The sequence below is a fragment of the Talpa europaea genome (assembly GCF_964194135.1).
Source record: "Talpa europaea genome assembly, chromosome: 12".
Taxonomy (NCBI): Eukaryota; Metazoa; Chordata; class Mammalia; order Eulipotyphla; family Talpidae; genus Talpa; species Talpa europaea.
The window spans coordinates 40,951,572-40,967,949 of NC_140079.1; the positions used below are offsets into that span (position 1 = coordinate 40,951,572).

General features: G+C 49.8%; 1 protein-coding gene across 4 annotated transcripts in view; it reads right to left on the minus strand.

Annotated features, from left to right (window-relative positions):
* Window positions 1-10,062: 10,062 nt before the first annotated feature.
* The window catches only part of CACNA1A (calcium voltage-gated channel subunit alpha1 A), a 216,632-nt gene continuing 210,316 nt past the window's right edge, over window positions 10,063-16,378 (minus strand). For all 4 annotated transcript variants that reach the window (XM_084251359.1, XM_084251358.1, XM_084251357.1 and 1 more), the window contains 7 exons: window positions 16,175-16,284; window positions 15,932-16,070; window positions 15,660-15,773; window positions 14,241-14,276; window positions 12,999-13,185; window positions 12,517-12,767; window positions 10,063-11,753 (listed from right to left, as the gene is read on the minus strand). In XM_084251359.1, coding sequence (XP_084107485.1) covers window positions 11,022-11,753; window positions 12,517-12,767; window positions 12,999-13,185; window positions 14,241-14,276; window positions 15,660-15,773; window positions 15,932-16,070; window positions 16,175-16,284 — 1,569 coding nt within the window. In that variant the 3' untranslated portion in view covers window positions 10,063-11,021. The remainder of the gene's footprint in view (window positions 11,754-12,516; window positions 12,768-12,998; window positions 13,186-14,240; window positions 14,277-15,659; window positions 15,774-15,931; window positions 16,071-16,174; window positions 16,285-16,378) is intronic.

A 16,378-nucleotide genomic window follows, 5' to 3' on the forward strand; every position in this document is an offset into this window, starting at 1 on the left:
GAATAAGGCATAAAATCACAAAAAGACAAACACAATGGCTAATATGGATGCCAATGTATCAACATTAACTCATCAATAAAAAGACACAGAGTAGCAGGCTGGATTAAAAAAACAGAACCCAATCTTTTTCTGTCTATAGGAAACACATTTAACTACAAAAGAGAAACACAGATTGAAAGTAAAAGGTTGGAAAGTAATTGTACAAGGTAATGGACCAAAAAAGAAGGCAAGAACAGCTACACTTGTATCAGATAAAATAAACTTCAAACTAAAAAAAGTAAAACAAGACATATATGGTCACTTCATTATGATTAAGGGGACAATACATCAGGAAGACATAACACTCATCAACATATACTCATCAAATAAAGGAGCACCAAATTATATCGACAATTATGATATCTGAAAACAGACATTAGACAAAATACATATGTAGTAGGAGACTTCAACACACCACTCTTGCCAATGGACAGACCAATGAGACAAAAAATAAGGACACTAGAGCTCTAAAAAAGGATCTAGACTTCATGGGCTTTTATCTAGATATCTATAGGACACTGCACCATAGACATGTATAGGACACTGTACCCCCCCAAAAATCTGAGTATACATTTTTCTCAAGTGCACATGGATCATTCTCCAGGATCGATCACATACTAGGACACAAGACAAATATCAACAGATATACTATACTAAAATCATACCAACTATCTTCTCTGACCATAAAGGCATTAAACTAGAAATAAACCATGAAAAGAAAGCAAAGAACCCTCCTACCTCATGGATATTGAAACCCACACTACTGGAAGACCATTGGGTCAATGAGGAGATCAAATTAGAAATTAAAAAATACATTGAGTTGAACAGCAAGGAGGACACCAATTTCCTAAATGTATGGGACATAGCAAAAGCAGTAATAAGAAGAAAATATACAGCAATTCAGGCTCACATCAAGAAACAAGCGAGAACTCAAAGAAACAACCTCATCTCTAACCTTAAAGAACAGGAAAAATAAGAACAAAGAAACCTAAAAGCCAGTAGAAGAAACGAAATAATAAAAATCAAAGCAGAAATAAATGAAATAGAAATTAAGAAAACAATCCAAAAGATCAATGAAACCGGCCTTCCCTTGTAGCAGAGGTGGTTGAGCGCAGCTGTCCTCAGCCTCGGCAGTGCCAGTTTGATCCCAGCTGGCAAGGGTTCCACCTGGCACGGCAGACCTCTCCTGTCTCGCCTGCTGTTCCCCTCAGCAGTGTATTTCGTCAGTCTGCCTGTTCTGTTCCCCCTCTGTCTCTGGTGAATCTTCTCACCCTCCTGTGCATCTGGACTATACCCTGGTTCTTGTATAAATCAATCAATCAATCAAAAAAAAAAAAGATCAATGAAACCAAAGGTTGGTTCTTTGAAAAAATAAAACAAAATAGACAAACTGGTAGGCAGGCTCATGAGGAAAAAAATGTGAGAAAGCACAAAAAAATAGGATCATAAATGAAAGAGGAGAAATTACAACAGACACAGCAGAAATCAAAAGAATAATCAGAGATTACTATGAAGAGTTATATGCAAATAAGTTCAACAATACAAAAGAGATGGACAAATTCCTAGAACTATATAATCATCTAAAGCTAGATAAAGAAGAAATAGAACATCAAAACAGACCAATTACAAGCAGTAAAATTGAAACAGTAATCAAAATCCTCCCCCAAAATAAAAGGCCGGGATCAGACAGCTTCATAAATGAATTCTACCAAACATTCAGAAACGAACTAATTCCTATTCTACACAAACTCTTGCAAAAACTGAAGGATTTCAAAAAGGAAGGATTACTACCAAATACATTTTATGAAGCCAACATTACGTTAATACCAAAACCAAACAAGGACTGTACACAAAAAGAAAACACAGGCCAGTCTCTTTAATGAACACTGATGCAAAAATCCTCAATAAAATCTTAGCCAACAGAATCCAGCATGCATCAAAAAGATACTTCACCATGATCAAGAAGGACTTATTCCAGGGGCACAAGGATGGTTCAACACCTGAAAATCAATTAATGTGATCCAACACATCAACAAAAAGACAAATAAAAATCATATGATCATATCAATAGATACTGAGAAAGTATTTGACAAAGTTCAACATCCATTTGTGATGAAGGCCCTTGAAATTCTTGGGATAAAAGGAACATACCTAGCATAATAGAGACAATATATGTCAACCCCATAACCAATATCATTCTCAATCATGAAAAGCTGAGAGCCTTTCCCTTAAGATCTGGAACAACACAAGGATGTCTACTCTCACCACTGCTTTTCAGTATAATACTAGAAGTCCTAGCCAGAGCAATAAGACAAGAGAATGACATATAAGGAATCCAAATAGGAAAAGAAGAAGTAAAACTACAACTATTTGCAGATGACACAATAATATACATAGAGAACCCTAAAAACTCTGCAAAAAACTAATTAAAATAGTCAACCAGGACCTCCCCCGTGGCGCAGCGGTTGAGCTCTGGGTTGTGAAGCTGCCTGCAGCCTCTGCAGCACTGGTTTGATCCCCGGCTGCTCCCCGGCCACCTGAGGAGGGTTCCGCATGGCGCGCAGACCTCTCCTGCCGCCCGCTGCTCCCCTCGGCAGTGTGCTTCGGTCCTTCTGCCTGCTCTGCTCCGCGCTCTGGCTCTGGTGAGTTCTCTCACCCTCCCGCGCTTCTGGCTGTAACCAGTGCTTGTATAAATAAATAAACAAACAAACAAAAAAATAGTCAACCAGTTTAGTAAATTAGCAGGATGCAAAATCAACGCATAAAAATCAGTAGTCTTCCTATATGTAAACAATCAATATGAAGTAGAAATCAAGAAAACCATCCATTTTATAACTGAAACAAAAAAAAAATCAAATACCTGGGAATATACCTAACAAAAGACCTGAAGGATCTATACAAAGAAACTTATAAAACTTGGTTAAAAGAAATAGAAGAAGACACAAAGAAATGGAAAGACATCCCCTGTTCATGGATTAGTAGAACTAACATTATCAAAATGGCCATCCTATTGAAAGCAATTTACAAAGCTCTTCCAATAAACATTTCAATGACATTCTTCAAAGAGATGGAACAAATATTGATGAAATGAATATAGAACCACAAAAAATCTTGAATAGACAAAGCTCTCCTGACCAAAAAGAAGAAGAATGGAGGTATCACACTCCCGACTTCAAACTATACTACAAAGCCATAATAATTAAAACTGTATGGTACTGGAATAAAATAGACACACAGACCAAATAGAACCAAATAGAAAATCCAGAAATAAACCCACATGTTTATGGACAACCAATCTTTGACAAGTGTGCAAAGAATATGCAATGGAACATGAATAGTTTGATCAATAAATAGTACTGGGAAAACTGAACTGCTACATGCAAAAAATGAAGCTAGACTACTACTTCACACCATGTACAAAAAACAACTTGAAATGGATAAAAGACTTGGGTATAAGACCCAAAACTATAAATTATATAGAAGAAAATATAGGCAAAAAACTACATGACATACATCTCAGTAACATCTTTTTTTTTTTTTTTTTTTTTTTTTGTGGGACCCTCGCCGGCGGCCAGGGAATGAACAGGCGCTGCAGAGGCTGCGGGCAGCCTTGCAGCCCAGCGCTCAATCGCTGCGCCACCAGGGTAGGCCCAACATCTTTTTTTTTTTTAAGATTTATTTATTTATGCACATAAGAACTGGGGTACAGGAGAGGTGTGGAGGGTGATAGTATTCACCAGAGACAGACTGGGGAACAGAACAGGCAGACTGATGGAAATACACTGCTGAGGGGAGCAGCAGGCAAGTCAGGAGAGGTCAGCTGTGCCATGTGGGTAGCTCCCTGGCCGGGGATCGAACACATGCTTCAGCGGCTGCGGATAACTTCATAGGTTGCATCTTAACCCCTTGAGCCACCAGGGAGGCCCTCAGTAACGTCTTTAAAGACACATCCCCCAGGGCCTCCCTGGTGGTGCAGGCTGTTGAAAATAGATGACTGGATCAAGAAGATGTGGTGCATATACACGATGGAATACTATTCAGCAATCAAAAAAGATAAATTCATGCCCTTCGAAGCAACGTGAATGGAACTGGAAGGGATTATGCTCAGTGAAATAAGCCAGGAAGAAAAGAGAAAAAAAATCAGATATTTTCACTTATAGGAGTAATGTAGGGGAACCAAAATAATTATACTAAATTAAAAAACAAAATTAACAGGAAACTATTAATCAGAGACACTCTGTATGGGATGGGGAGGGAGAGGGATCAAAACAGGGGAGGGAATGTATTCTTACACAAGGGACTATGGTGATGGTACACAGGTGAATTGGTGATGGGAATTTTTCAGGGACTACACCTGAGAGGAGAAAGCAAGCATTGTACAAAAAAGGAAGAATGATGTAAAATATATATAAAATAAAACAAAATTTAAATAAATAAATCAAGCTAAATAAAACACCCCGAAAATATCTGTAGGCACAGACCAGAGGTGGGGATATAGAGATTGAGCCCAGTATAGAGAATAATGGGTCTTTACAAATTAACCTGATCACATCCTAGAAATGATTAATTTAATAATATTTAACAACTTCAAAAAGGAATGAACCCTGCTCTTAACGGTAGTAGAACAATTCCCACCCTGGCAAAATATGCAGCTCTCCATCCCAAGACTGCCCGCCTGTGTCTACGCAACCATCTTTAAACAAACCTATCCTTTTAAATGCAGCTTTTTCTGCCCACTTGTCTGTGCCAGTGTCTTCTCCTTCTCTTTTCCTAACAAACCTGTCCTTTTAAAATGTAACTTCCACCTGCCTTTGTCTGTGCCAAAGTCTTTGTCTCTGGGTAAACTCACTGTGCCCCACTGAAAGGGGAGATCTGCTGAAACTTCTCAGAGGCAACCCAAGGATCCTGCTCACTGAACCCATCATCTCATCAAAATGACATCACCTTTGTTTTTATGATGCAATCTCTAGCCCCACTGCCTTCCCCAGAGTGGGAGGTGGGTCTGAAAGCTCCAACTCTCTAATCACTAGGTCTCTCTGGTGACTGCCCCCATCCTAAAACTACCTAGAGACCCTACCCTAAGTCACCTCATTAGCACAAACTCTCCTGTGTTCAAAAGGGGTTCCTTATGAATGACAAAAGACACTCTTATGGTACAGGAAATTCACAGGGTTTTAGGGTCTTTGTTCCAGGAATCGAGGACAAAAAACAAATACAGTTCATATTAGACCATGGGAGCCTTATTTGGAAATAAGGTTTTTGTAGATGTAACTAAGGTGAGGATGGAGACGGGATCACATTGAGTGCTGGAGGAGGGCCAAAACTAGTGGCAGTGTCCTCCTATGAGACAGAAGAGGACACATACAGAGACACAGGGAGCAAGGCCATATGAAGACAGGCAGCGACAGAAGTGATGTAACCATAAGCCAAGGAACAGCAAGGATTGTGGGCCTATCAAGCAGCTGCCAGAAGCTGGAAGAAGCAGCGGGCAGATTCTCCTTCAGAGCCCTTAGTGGGAGTCTACTCTGCAGATGCCTCCAATTTCAGACTTCTGGCTTCCTGAATTGGGAGAGAATATATTTCTGTTGTTTTAAATATCTCAGATTGTGTTCATTTGTTTCTATAGTCTTTTTTTTTTTAAGATTTATTTATGCATACAAGAACTGGGGTACAGGCCAGAGGTGCAGAGGGTGAAAGGATTCACCAGAGACAGAGCGGGCAGCAGAACAGGCCTATTGACTGAAATATACTGCTGAGGGGAGCAACGGGCAAGACAGGAGAGGCCTGCTGCACCATGTGGGTCCCCTCCCTAGCTGGGGATCGAACTTGTGCCTCAGTGCTTGGCAGTAGCTTGATAGCACTGACTTTAACCACTGGTTTTGCTGGTGAGGCACAGTGACATAAACAGTGTCCATTGGCTGAGTTTCCTGTCCCCTTGTCTTCCAATGGTTGCTTCCCTAAAATCAGGTTTTTATCCTAGCGCATCCCCAGGTTCCTGAGGAGCCATCAGCCCTGCAGTTGGGGTGCTCTAGCTGGCACTGCACAAATCTGGTTCTCCCACTTACCCTGGGGTACAGTGTGGTCACCCATCCATCACCACATCCCCAATCCTTTGATGGAGCTGAGGGGTTCAGAATATGCCATTCCCAACACCCCCCACTTTGTCCTAAGGGTTATTTTGAGTCCAGAATCAACAGATGCAGAAAGAGTTCTTTCTCTGCCGTCACCTTTTCTACTTCAAAGCAGTGGATAAATTTCCCTTTAAGAAGGTGCTATAGTGGCCTCCCAGGTGGTCCAAGGGGTTGAGAGCAGCACTGTGAAGTTATCTGCAGCCACTGCAGTGCAAGTTCGATCCCTGCCCAGGGAGATACCCACATGGCACAGCAGACCTCTCCTGACTTGCCTGCTGCTCCCCTCAGCATTGTATTTCAGTCAAACTTCCTGTTCTGTTCCCTACTCTTTCTCTGGTGAATCCTCTCACCCCCCCACACCTCTGGCCTTCACCCCTGTTTTGTATGCATAAATAAATAAATCTTAAAAAAAAATAAAATGGAGTCGGGGTCTCTTGGGCCCCTGCTTCCCAAGAATGGAGTTGCCCAGGGATTTGCATCGCATACTTGGCACTTAGCCTATTTCCTTGCCAACTTCTCCAGGTTTCCAGATGACGCAGCCCAGGCCAGGGGCTGAGGGGCCACGAGATCGGGGGCTAAGTTAAGCCCTCTTCTGTCTCCCTGATTCCCTGTCTCCCCTGATTCCTTCTACCCCACATCATCTGGGCAACTTATCCTTGCTCTGGGGCAAAGGTGTGGGCCATGAAGGCCTGGGGTCCAGCTTTCCAGCACTCAGCCACAGGCTTAGCCTTTGGGTCCAGTGATTGTGGGGGCTTCCAGTGCAGATCTCATTTTCTGGTAGACAGATACTGCAGCTACCCTGCCTCCAGAGGAAATTATATGGGTACATGTGCTCTGGTTTATTGGCTGGCACTGCCTTCTCACCAGCTTTTGATTGTTTCCTGGTGGGTAGTGGTAGTGATGGATGTTTGTCAGCGATCAGACAAACATCTTGGGCAGTCAGCTGGCCTGGAAGTTGTAATTGGTCAGGCTACTTGGTTAGGAAGTTAAAAACCTCTTCAAGCTAAAAAGAAACTTCTCTGAAGAGGAAATGCAAATGGCCAACAGGCATATGAAAAAATGTTCAACATCACTTGCCATCAGGGAAATGCAAATCAAAACTACCATGAGATACCATCTTACACCAGTGAGAATGGCACATATTAAAAAAACTAGCAACAACAAATGCTGGCGAGGGTGTGGAGAAAAAGGAACTCTTCTACACTGTTGGTGGGAGTGCAAACTGGTCCAACCACTGTGGAAAGCTGTGTGGAGATTTCTGGACCTACTAAACATAGAGCTTCCATATGATCCAGCAATTCCACTCCTAGGTATTTACCCAAAGGACACAGAAACATCAATTCCAAAGAACACCTGCACCCCTATGTTTATAGCAGCACTGTTTACAATAGCTAAGCTTTGGAAACAACCCAAATGCCCAAAAATAGATGACTGGATCAAGAAGATGTGGTCCATATATACCATGGAATATTACTCAGCATTCAAAAAAGATAAACACATGCAATTTGCTGCAACATGGATGGCGCTGGAAGGGATCATGCTCAGCGAAATAAGCCAAAAAGAAAAAGAAAAATACCGGATGGTCTCACTCATAGCAGGAATCTAGAAAACTTAAATAAGGGACCAGGAAAATGAATAACTATAAGAAAGTGAAAATCAAAATCAACAAAAAACTATGAACCAGAGACACTTTTAGGGGGGCGGGGGCGGGAGGGGAGGGATTGGGGTCAGAATGGGGGGGCTGCAATTGTATGGGGAATATAACAATAAAATTTATTATTAAAAAAAAAAAACCTCTTCAGTTTTTTATTGGACAGATTGCTTCTGAGATGCCATTATTATTTTTTCTCTATTTTTAAAGGTTTATTTTTATTTATTTATGCATACAAGAACTGAGGTGTAGGCCAGAGGTGCAGGGGATGAGAGGATTCGCCAGAGACAGAGTGGGGAGCAGAATAGGCAGATCCACTGAAATACACTGCTGAGGGGAGCAGCTGTTGAGACAGGAGAGGTCTTCCACGCCATGTGTGGGCTAGCTCCCTGGCCAGGATTGAACTCAGGCCATAGTGGTGACAGTGCTGGGACTTAGCCCCTAGGCCACCAGGGAGGCCCCCCACTGCCCATTTTTATAAATAAAGTTTTATTGGAACACAGTTACGTACATCCATGTACATATCATTTGTGGTTACTGTCCAGGTATAAAGGCAGATTTAAAGAAATGTGACAGACACCATCTCGGCCACAAAGCTGAAAATATTTACTCTCTGATCCTTAAAGAAAATGTTTGCTGAATGCTGACATATAATGCATTTAATATCCACAAACATCCCTATTATTATTTCCATTTTACAGATGGGAGAAGAGGCATGGAGAGGTTAAGCCACTTTTTTTTAAAAAAGATTTTATTATTTTTTATTTATACAATAGCTGGGGTACAGGCCAGTGGTGCGGGAGGGTGCGACGATTCACCAGAGACAGAGCGGGGAGCAGAACAGGCAGACAGACTGAAAGAACTGCTGAGGGTAGCAGCGGGCATGACAGGAGAGGTCTGCCGCACCATGTGGGAATCTCCCTGGGAATCAAACTTGCTCTGCAGAGGCTGCGGACAGCTTCACAATGCTGTGCTCAACATGCTGTGTCACCGGGGAGGCCCTTAAGCCACTTTTTTAAGGCCACACAGCCAGTGAGCTGAGTTGGGAAGAGGTTAAGGCAAGGTGGTAGTGCCAAGTCTCAAGATGACTGACTCCAAAATTGGGGTGTGGTAGATGTCTATGGTTACCCTCCTTCTCTGGCCTCCAATCTCCCCTCTTCTGTTGACAGCACCCCAATCTCCTTGTCTGCAGATTTGTTGGGATTCTCTGAAGTCTTTTCTAAGGAGAACCAGAAGCTGTTTTTTCAGATGAAAGGGATCAAAAGCTGCCTTTCACTCCAACAAGAAATATAACCGGCTTTTTGTTTGTCTGAATTGATGCAGTCCCCTGACATCTAATCTGCTAGCCTACAGTTTTATGGCTATAGACCGTATTCACTGAAGCAGTCACAGAATAGGCAGGGAATTAAGGCCCTGGGCTTGGGGGGTCTTCTACTATCTTGGAGGGTGACTTGTAGAAGGTTGGAATGGGGGTGTATGGGCAGGTATGATGTGGTAGGGGACAGCATACTGGGTGAGGATGAAGGTGAAGGGAGGACAGGCTGTGCCTTCATAAGAACCCTGCCCCCACCTGTACCTCAGATATGTTGCTGCCACCTTGAACTGGCTATGATCATTCCTTACCACTCTTGGGTTGCCCTGATCTTTGACTTCTAGAATTCCCCGTAAGTTCCAGAGGGGATGTGTGGAAATTGAGGGGCATCATAGGAAAGTCTACGCAGTGTTTTAGGGAAGAGCCTCTCAGAAGCAGCTTTTGGTAGGGGGATGAGCAGGAGCAGGGCTCACCTTCTACAGGGGAAGGAAGGAAGCTGTCTGGACATGGGGGCCCTGAACCCCAATACCCTGGGGGTGTTGCCAATAGGAATTTTGAAGTTTGGGGCTCCACAGGTGCTTCCTGGGGCTCCCCCAGCTTGGTCATGTAGAACAGACATCAGGATGGTTTCTCATTCAGATGGTTGCTCACAGGTAGACCTTGGACTGCAGAACCTGCAGCAGGTAGACTGTGGGAGACCTGGTAGGAGGCAGGGGGTGGCACAGGGTACACTGCCCAGTACCCTAGCTGGGACAGCTGGCAAGGAACTGTCTAGTATCTTCAGTCTTGCTTTTCCTCAGCTGGCCTAACAGAGAATGGACCAAGAGTTCTCTCCACTGAACTCTGTGAGGGATGGAAGTTATCTGCCTTGGTTCCTGGGGACAAAAACCAGACATTGCAAAGAGCAGATGGGTGTGGATCTACAACTTTCTAATTCTTAGCCACTTTCAAACATGTTCAAAGAGCCTCCTTCCATGGTTCCCCCAAAGAGGCCTGGGGAGTGCTTTGCAGTAGGATAAAGACCACTCCAACCAAAGGCCCTTTGATTCAACTTTTTTATTTTTTTTTCTTTTTGAATGTCATGCAATAATTCACAGTCCCAAGCCCACAGTTTTCAAACAAGGTAGGAAAAAGGAAAAAAGAAGCAAAGGAAATCGGTGGTGGTGTTTTTTCTTTTGTTATTTCAAGCAGGACCAAATGTCAGAAAAAAATGCTTCTTTTCTCAATCATTAATTTTTTTGTCCTTTTAAAACTGTTAATTTTTTTTTAAATTGATTTCTGCAGGCAGTAATAGTAGGGTTTGGTATAACCAGCAAGCACTCCTGTGTGTGTCTGAGAACGAGTGTGTTGGGTGTCTGGTGGGGTGAGTGTGGGACTCTGGGTTCCGCTTCTGCTTTAGGCTTCTTCATCACACAAGAGCCACCAGCTCACCATCACCAGGGAAAGGAAAGATTCAATTGAGATGATAAAACTCATCAATAGAAGCTATTTTTTTCTCCCCATTTTTTCTTTTAAAAATGTTTTTTTTTTTTTTCCATTTTCCCCAAGGTTCTCCAAAAATGGCTGAGTTAATTAGAATCCCTTGGCTGTGTGGTTTGTCTGCCCCCTCCCCCAGGGCCCCCATGGTGGTGGGGGTTTGGGGCTGGGTAGGGGCCGCCATCACTGCCCAGGAGAGGCTTTTCCTGTCGAGGATCTTTGCGGGACACCCTGGTGTGTCCCCACCCCGGTCCCTTCAGAAACCAGGGTCGTCCTGTAGGTCCTTCCCTGGGCCCTTCCGTGCCTCCCTGTGCCGGGCAGGTGGCAGCGAGGTGGCCCCGCGGGCTCCTCCCCGTGGGGCGTGTGCGTGGGGTGCGTGGGGGGGCCGGGCGGGGTGCCACCTCGCCCGGGCTTAGCACCAGTCGTCGTCGTCAGTCTCGCTGTAGGCTTCGTGCAGGCCTTTCCGGGAGCCCGGTCCGCGGGGCCTGGCCAGTCCGTGGGCCGGGTAGTAGCCATTGGGGAGTCGCCGGCCGTGCCGGGAAGGCGAGGCGCACGCCGGCCCCGCGGTCCGGGGAGTCCTGGGCGAGCGCGCGGTGGCGCCCGAGCACGCGTGCCGCGCGGGGGGCGGCGCGTCGTAGGGCCCGGCCCGGGGCTCCTCCCCGCCGCCTCCCGGCCCGTCGGTCTCGTCGTAGTCGGAGCCCCGGTAGTAAGCGTGGTGCCGGGGCCCCGGGGGCCCCTCGGGCACGTGCGGGCCAGAGGTCGGCCACCGCGCCCCGCCGTGGCGACACGCCCTGGGGGACTCGCTCCGAGCTGCGCCCGGGGCCCTCCGCTCCACCCCGGGCGACCGGCTGCTGCCGTGGCCCCCTGCGGCGGGCCGCTCCCCCGCCAGAGGCTCGGGCGCCGGGCCCGGGTACCTCCGCGGCCCGCTGGGGACGGCCCGGCCGGACCGCGCCGCCGGTTGCTGCTGCTGCTGCTGCTGCTGCTGCTGCGCGGGGCCCGAGCCGCCGGCCTTACGGATCACTGGGGAATAGGACACGTGTGGCCGGGGGGTGGAGGGGGTCTGGGGGAGCTGGCGGCGTCCCCGCCGCGGAGTGCTGGTACCAGATGTTGAGGGGGCTGGGCTTCCACTTACGGAACTACTGCCCTACACGAAAATTGAAACAAAGGAAATCAAAAAAAAAGATACAACAAAATCAACCAGGAGACGGGAGGAGACATGGGGGTGGGGGAGGGCGAGGGCGGGCGAAGGAAAATCAAAGGAGAACAGGGGAGGGACCGGGAAGAGGGAAAGAGGGGACACAGGACATTTGAATGGAAAAAAAGGAGAAAAGCAACAGCCACAGGGAGGAGAGGACGAGGAGGAGGGGGAGACAGGGGGAGTGAGAGAGACAAGGGGGGGGGGAAGTCAAAAACCAACACAACAAAGTGAAAAGAGAAATGAGAAATGGAGTTTTGTAAGTTTCGGGGTTAAAATAGCAGAAGTTTCAAAATTTACTCACAAGCGTCCAGTGGACAGAAATCATAATCGAAACAAAAAACGGAAGCTGGGTTAAAGGAAAGCGAAAGGCAGCGGGCAGCAGGAGTCGTAAGGACCGAGCTGGCCAGAAACTCAAATATGATCCACAACCAAAGAGGAAGCAGCTGCGAGGGGTGGGGGGAGTGGGGGGGCAGGAGGGGAGGCAGGGGGGCAGAGGGGCTGGGGGCAGTGGGGGCCAGAGTGGCAGGGGCAGTGTCCACCCCTCCTCCCGGGACCCCCACCCTGGCTTGGCGAGCCTGACGGTGGGCAAGGTGGACTGTTAGAGCAGGGAGTGGGGTCTCTGCCCAGAATGGCTGTGTGGTGGGGTGGGGTGGAGTCTCCTCTCCTGGCCTGTGGTTTCCACCCAAATGGTGCCTCATGCCACACCCACCTGCCGGTGTGCCATGTGTTCTCGGCCCTCACTGGGAGAGCGGGACCAGCGTTGGTCCCGGGCCCTGGCTCGGCAGTGGTCTGGCCTCTCCGGGGCGTAGCGCTCCTTGTCTGGTGGTGGTGGGTGGTGATGGTGGTGGTGGTGATGGTGCTGCCGGTGCTTCCGGTCCTTGGGTCTGCCCCGCTCCTGGTCACGCTCTTTGGATGGCAGGTCCCCGGACTGGGTGGTCATGCTCAGATCTGTTCCCAAGCCTGAGCCGGGCAGGGTCAGACAGAAGATTGTGAGAGAGGGGTGGGGTGGAGTGTACATAGGATGTGCCACCAAAGAGGGCCTGATGGTTCCCAGGCCCGGAGCAGCAGCAGGCATTGGCTTGGGTTCCCAGTCTTGTCCTTCACAAGGCCTATTCCTCTGCCGGTCCCTCCCTCCTTCTTTTCTCCTATCCCCTCAGTCCCCTCTTACAGCCTCTGGTCACTTGGGCCCACCTGTGTCCACATCCGTATAGCGACCCAGGGAGCGTTCAGAGGCACGGTGGCCGCGGTCGCGACGCCGCTGGTGGTGTCGCTGGTTCTCCTCTGGTGGCACCCTCTCCAGTGAATAGTCGTCCAGGCGGCGGGCCTTGGGGCCCAGCACGGAGGCCGAGCGCTTCATGGGGCTGGTGTCTGAGATGGTCTGGGGGGGAGGGGACAGGCCAGCAGGCCAGGGTCAGTGGCTGGTACCAGGTGGTCCTGCTCTGTCCTGTCACATTGGTCATCCATGACCAGAGTATGACCCTCCAGGGCCTGTGTGTGAATGACCAGAACCCCAGGACTCCTCAGTCCCCTCCCAGGCTCATCCTGGTTCTGTCCAGGAGGCCCTGTCTGATCCATCCCTATCCATCCATCCATCCATCTCAGTGTCCATGGTCCCCGAAGTCCAGCTGGGGATAGGCAGGCCACAGAAGGGAATAGCTCCCCCAACCCCCCTTTTAAAGTGCACTGGGCAGCATGGCCCTGCCCTCAGCTCTCCTTGCTCTCCCAGGAGGATGAGAAGCGGCTGCCTTCCATGGCTGTCAGGCTGCCTGGCTTTGGGCCAGGTGTCTAGCACCCAGCCTGCTGTTTTCCTGGGCCTGCTGGTGTTGTGCTTTCCTGACTGCCTGAGCCTGGCTCCTGGAGGGAGCCCTTGAGGGGCCACCCTGGCAATGAGGCCCTGGAGGACCTCTTCTCATCCTTGGTCTGTAGCCTGACAGCTTGCATGTGCTGCACCCCTGGGGTCAAGCCCTGGAGAGAGAAGGTCTGTGGTTCTCCCCCATCAGGAGAGGAGAAGAGGAAAGCAGGGCCGACATCTCTGGGCTGACACTGGCCCAGCTGAGCTTTGGTGGCACTGCCCAAGGCAGGACCAGAGAGTTAGGGGTGGTGCTAGGGCAGTGAGTCCGGAGAAAGAGCGAACCTGGTGGGGCTGCAGGTCAGGCTTTTTGGAATGATGGCCCCACCTGGCTTGGGGGCTTTGAAGAGAAGGGGTGTGGGTAGGGAGAAGGTGGGGCTGGCCCACCCCACCCTTCCACCCCCACCCCCAGGGCATCACACACGGGGACACAGAGGACACAACATAAGAGGGTGGGGCTCCTGGTGGAGGGTGCAACGTAAGGGTGGGGTCTGAGGACAGCGAGAGATGACAGGACTCCCACGAGGGGGGGTGGGCAGGAAGAGGGGGCCGGAGCCGAGCTGGGCGGCGGGCGAGGTACATACACTGAGGTTATTCCCACGTGGCCGGCCCCTTCTCCTCTGTCACAGCCCCACGGGATGGTGCACACAGAAAAAACAGAAAGAAGAAAATAAATATAAAAGCCAGGAAGGAGCGTGAGAGGTGGCATATGGAGTTTTCAGGGCCCAAGGAGAGGAACCTGAGGGAGGGAGTGGTTAGAGGGAAAGAGAGGTTAAAGTTCCCTGTGCATGGGTGACCCCAGGCCTAGTGGCCATTCTCCCATGGGCTCAGAGGAGACAGACAAGAGACAAACAGATGGCAGAGGCACGAGACTGACAGATGGGACAATGTGGCTTCAGGCGCCTGGCCTTGGACTCTGCCTCATGCAATGCGCCCCAGCCCTGGCTTCAGCTGACACTAGAAGCTTGGGGGAATTGGCCACTGGTTGGGCTCTCCTGGGGTCCAGCAGTTCCGTTCTGGGATGGGGGTGAAGATGAGGCCCAGGGGGATGGGGCTGGGCAGCTACATGCAGGCTGGGTGCTTCCCTCCCAAGTCCCCAGCAGCGAGGCCAGATCCCTGTGTGACCCTGGACAGGCCAGGCACAGCACAGCCGTCTACCTCGAGCAGACACCACAGCACAGCAGCAGGAAGCCCGTCACAGCCAGCCATGCTGGCCCATCTCTCAGGCTGGGAAGGCAGCCAGCCAGCCATGCTTCGGGTTTCTCTGTCCCCATGGGCCAGAGGCAGTGGAGTCACCCCCCAACACCACTGAGTGGGCCCTGCAGCTAGATAAAGCAGCCACACACAGACACACATCAGGCACACGCCTCTGGCCCTCCCCAGCAGCCCCCACAGAGACCAGACAGGATGAACCCCAGTTGCTCCCAGGCCCACCCTAAGTTCAGCTACCAAGTTCTCTAGAGCAGACCTGTAGGTGCATGCAAGTACACGTGTGATGCAGGTATGTGTGCAGGCATATGTACCTGTGCATGCCACTGAGCACATGTGCCGATGTATTTGTGTGCATGAGTGAGTGCATGTGTATTCTTCATTGCAGCTCTCACCTGGGCCTGTCATCACTTTCTCATATTTCCCTCCCCATCCCCTCCCCAGGCAAGTGTCCTTCATGTCCCTTTCAGGCCCCCCAGACAGAGCAGAGAGAAGCACTTGGCAGGGGCCAGCCTGCCCTGCCCCAGGGGAATCCCTTCCCCTCTGCTTTCCATCAAGGAGTTGCTAAGAGGACCAGGATCTCCAGGTGTTTCAGATGTGGCCAAGAGGAGCAGAGGAGCCTGCATGCTGCTGTTGGGGGCACAGGCTGCCTCCCACCCCCAGGCTGGGTTCTGGAGGAAGGAGATGCCTTGGACTGTGTGGAAGGGGGGAAGCTGATGGCATCATAGTCACTGGGCCCGGCTCGGACTCCAGGGGCTGAGTCCAGCCCCAGTGGGGTGGGTGAAAGCCCTCACCTGGTTCTCCGCGGGGAGGCGGGGCATGGAGGCGGCCCGGGCCTGGCCTTCCATGGGGAGGTAGTGCTCACTGTCCGAGTAGCCATCTCTGCCCATCTCTTGCATCTCCACAGACTGCGGGGCATATGGCGAGGCCAGTGAGCCCTGGGGCCAGACCCCCGGACCCCATGGTGGCCTGGTGTTTGCAGAGCAGTGGGCATGGGGGCCCGGATCCCTCCCTCCTATACTGCCCAGGGCCCAGGAGCTGTAGGGGTGGTGGGTGATAGAGGCACCTGAGAATTGGGCTGGCTGTTGGGTATGTCGGTGGGGGGTCCCCGCTCTGGGCTCCATGTGCCTGTCTTCTGGAACATCTCTTGGGCTCGCTGGGTCACCCAGGATGGACTTTCCTTGAGGCCACCTTCATGAGCCATCCTGTGTAGGAGACAGAGGCCAGGGTGTTGGTGGGCACTGTGGGGGCTTCCACACCTGGGACTGGCATCCCTCCCACCCTGCCTACTGGCCAGAGGGACACTCACAGGCCTCCTCCTGGTTCCAGCTGGGTGGAGGGGAGGGCATTCTGGCCGGGTCCCCCCTCCTGAGTTGGAGATGGGGGCTCCATGCGCTGGAACATGAGGGGTGTCCGGTTCTGGGGAAGCAGAGAGCAGCATGTGTGCACGAGACAACATGGGGGAGGCCAGGTGAGGCAGGTGCCTGAGGCTCAGCACTGGCCAAGACTGCAG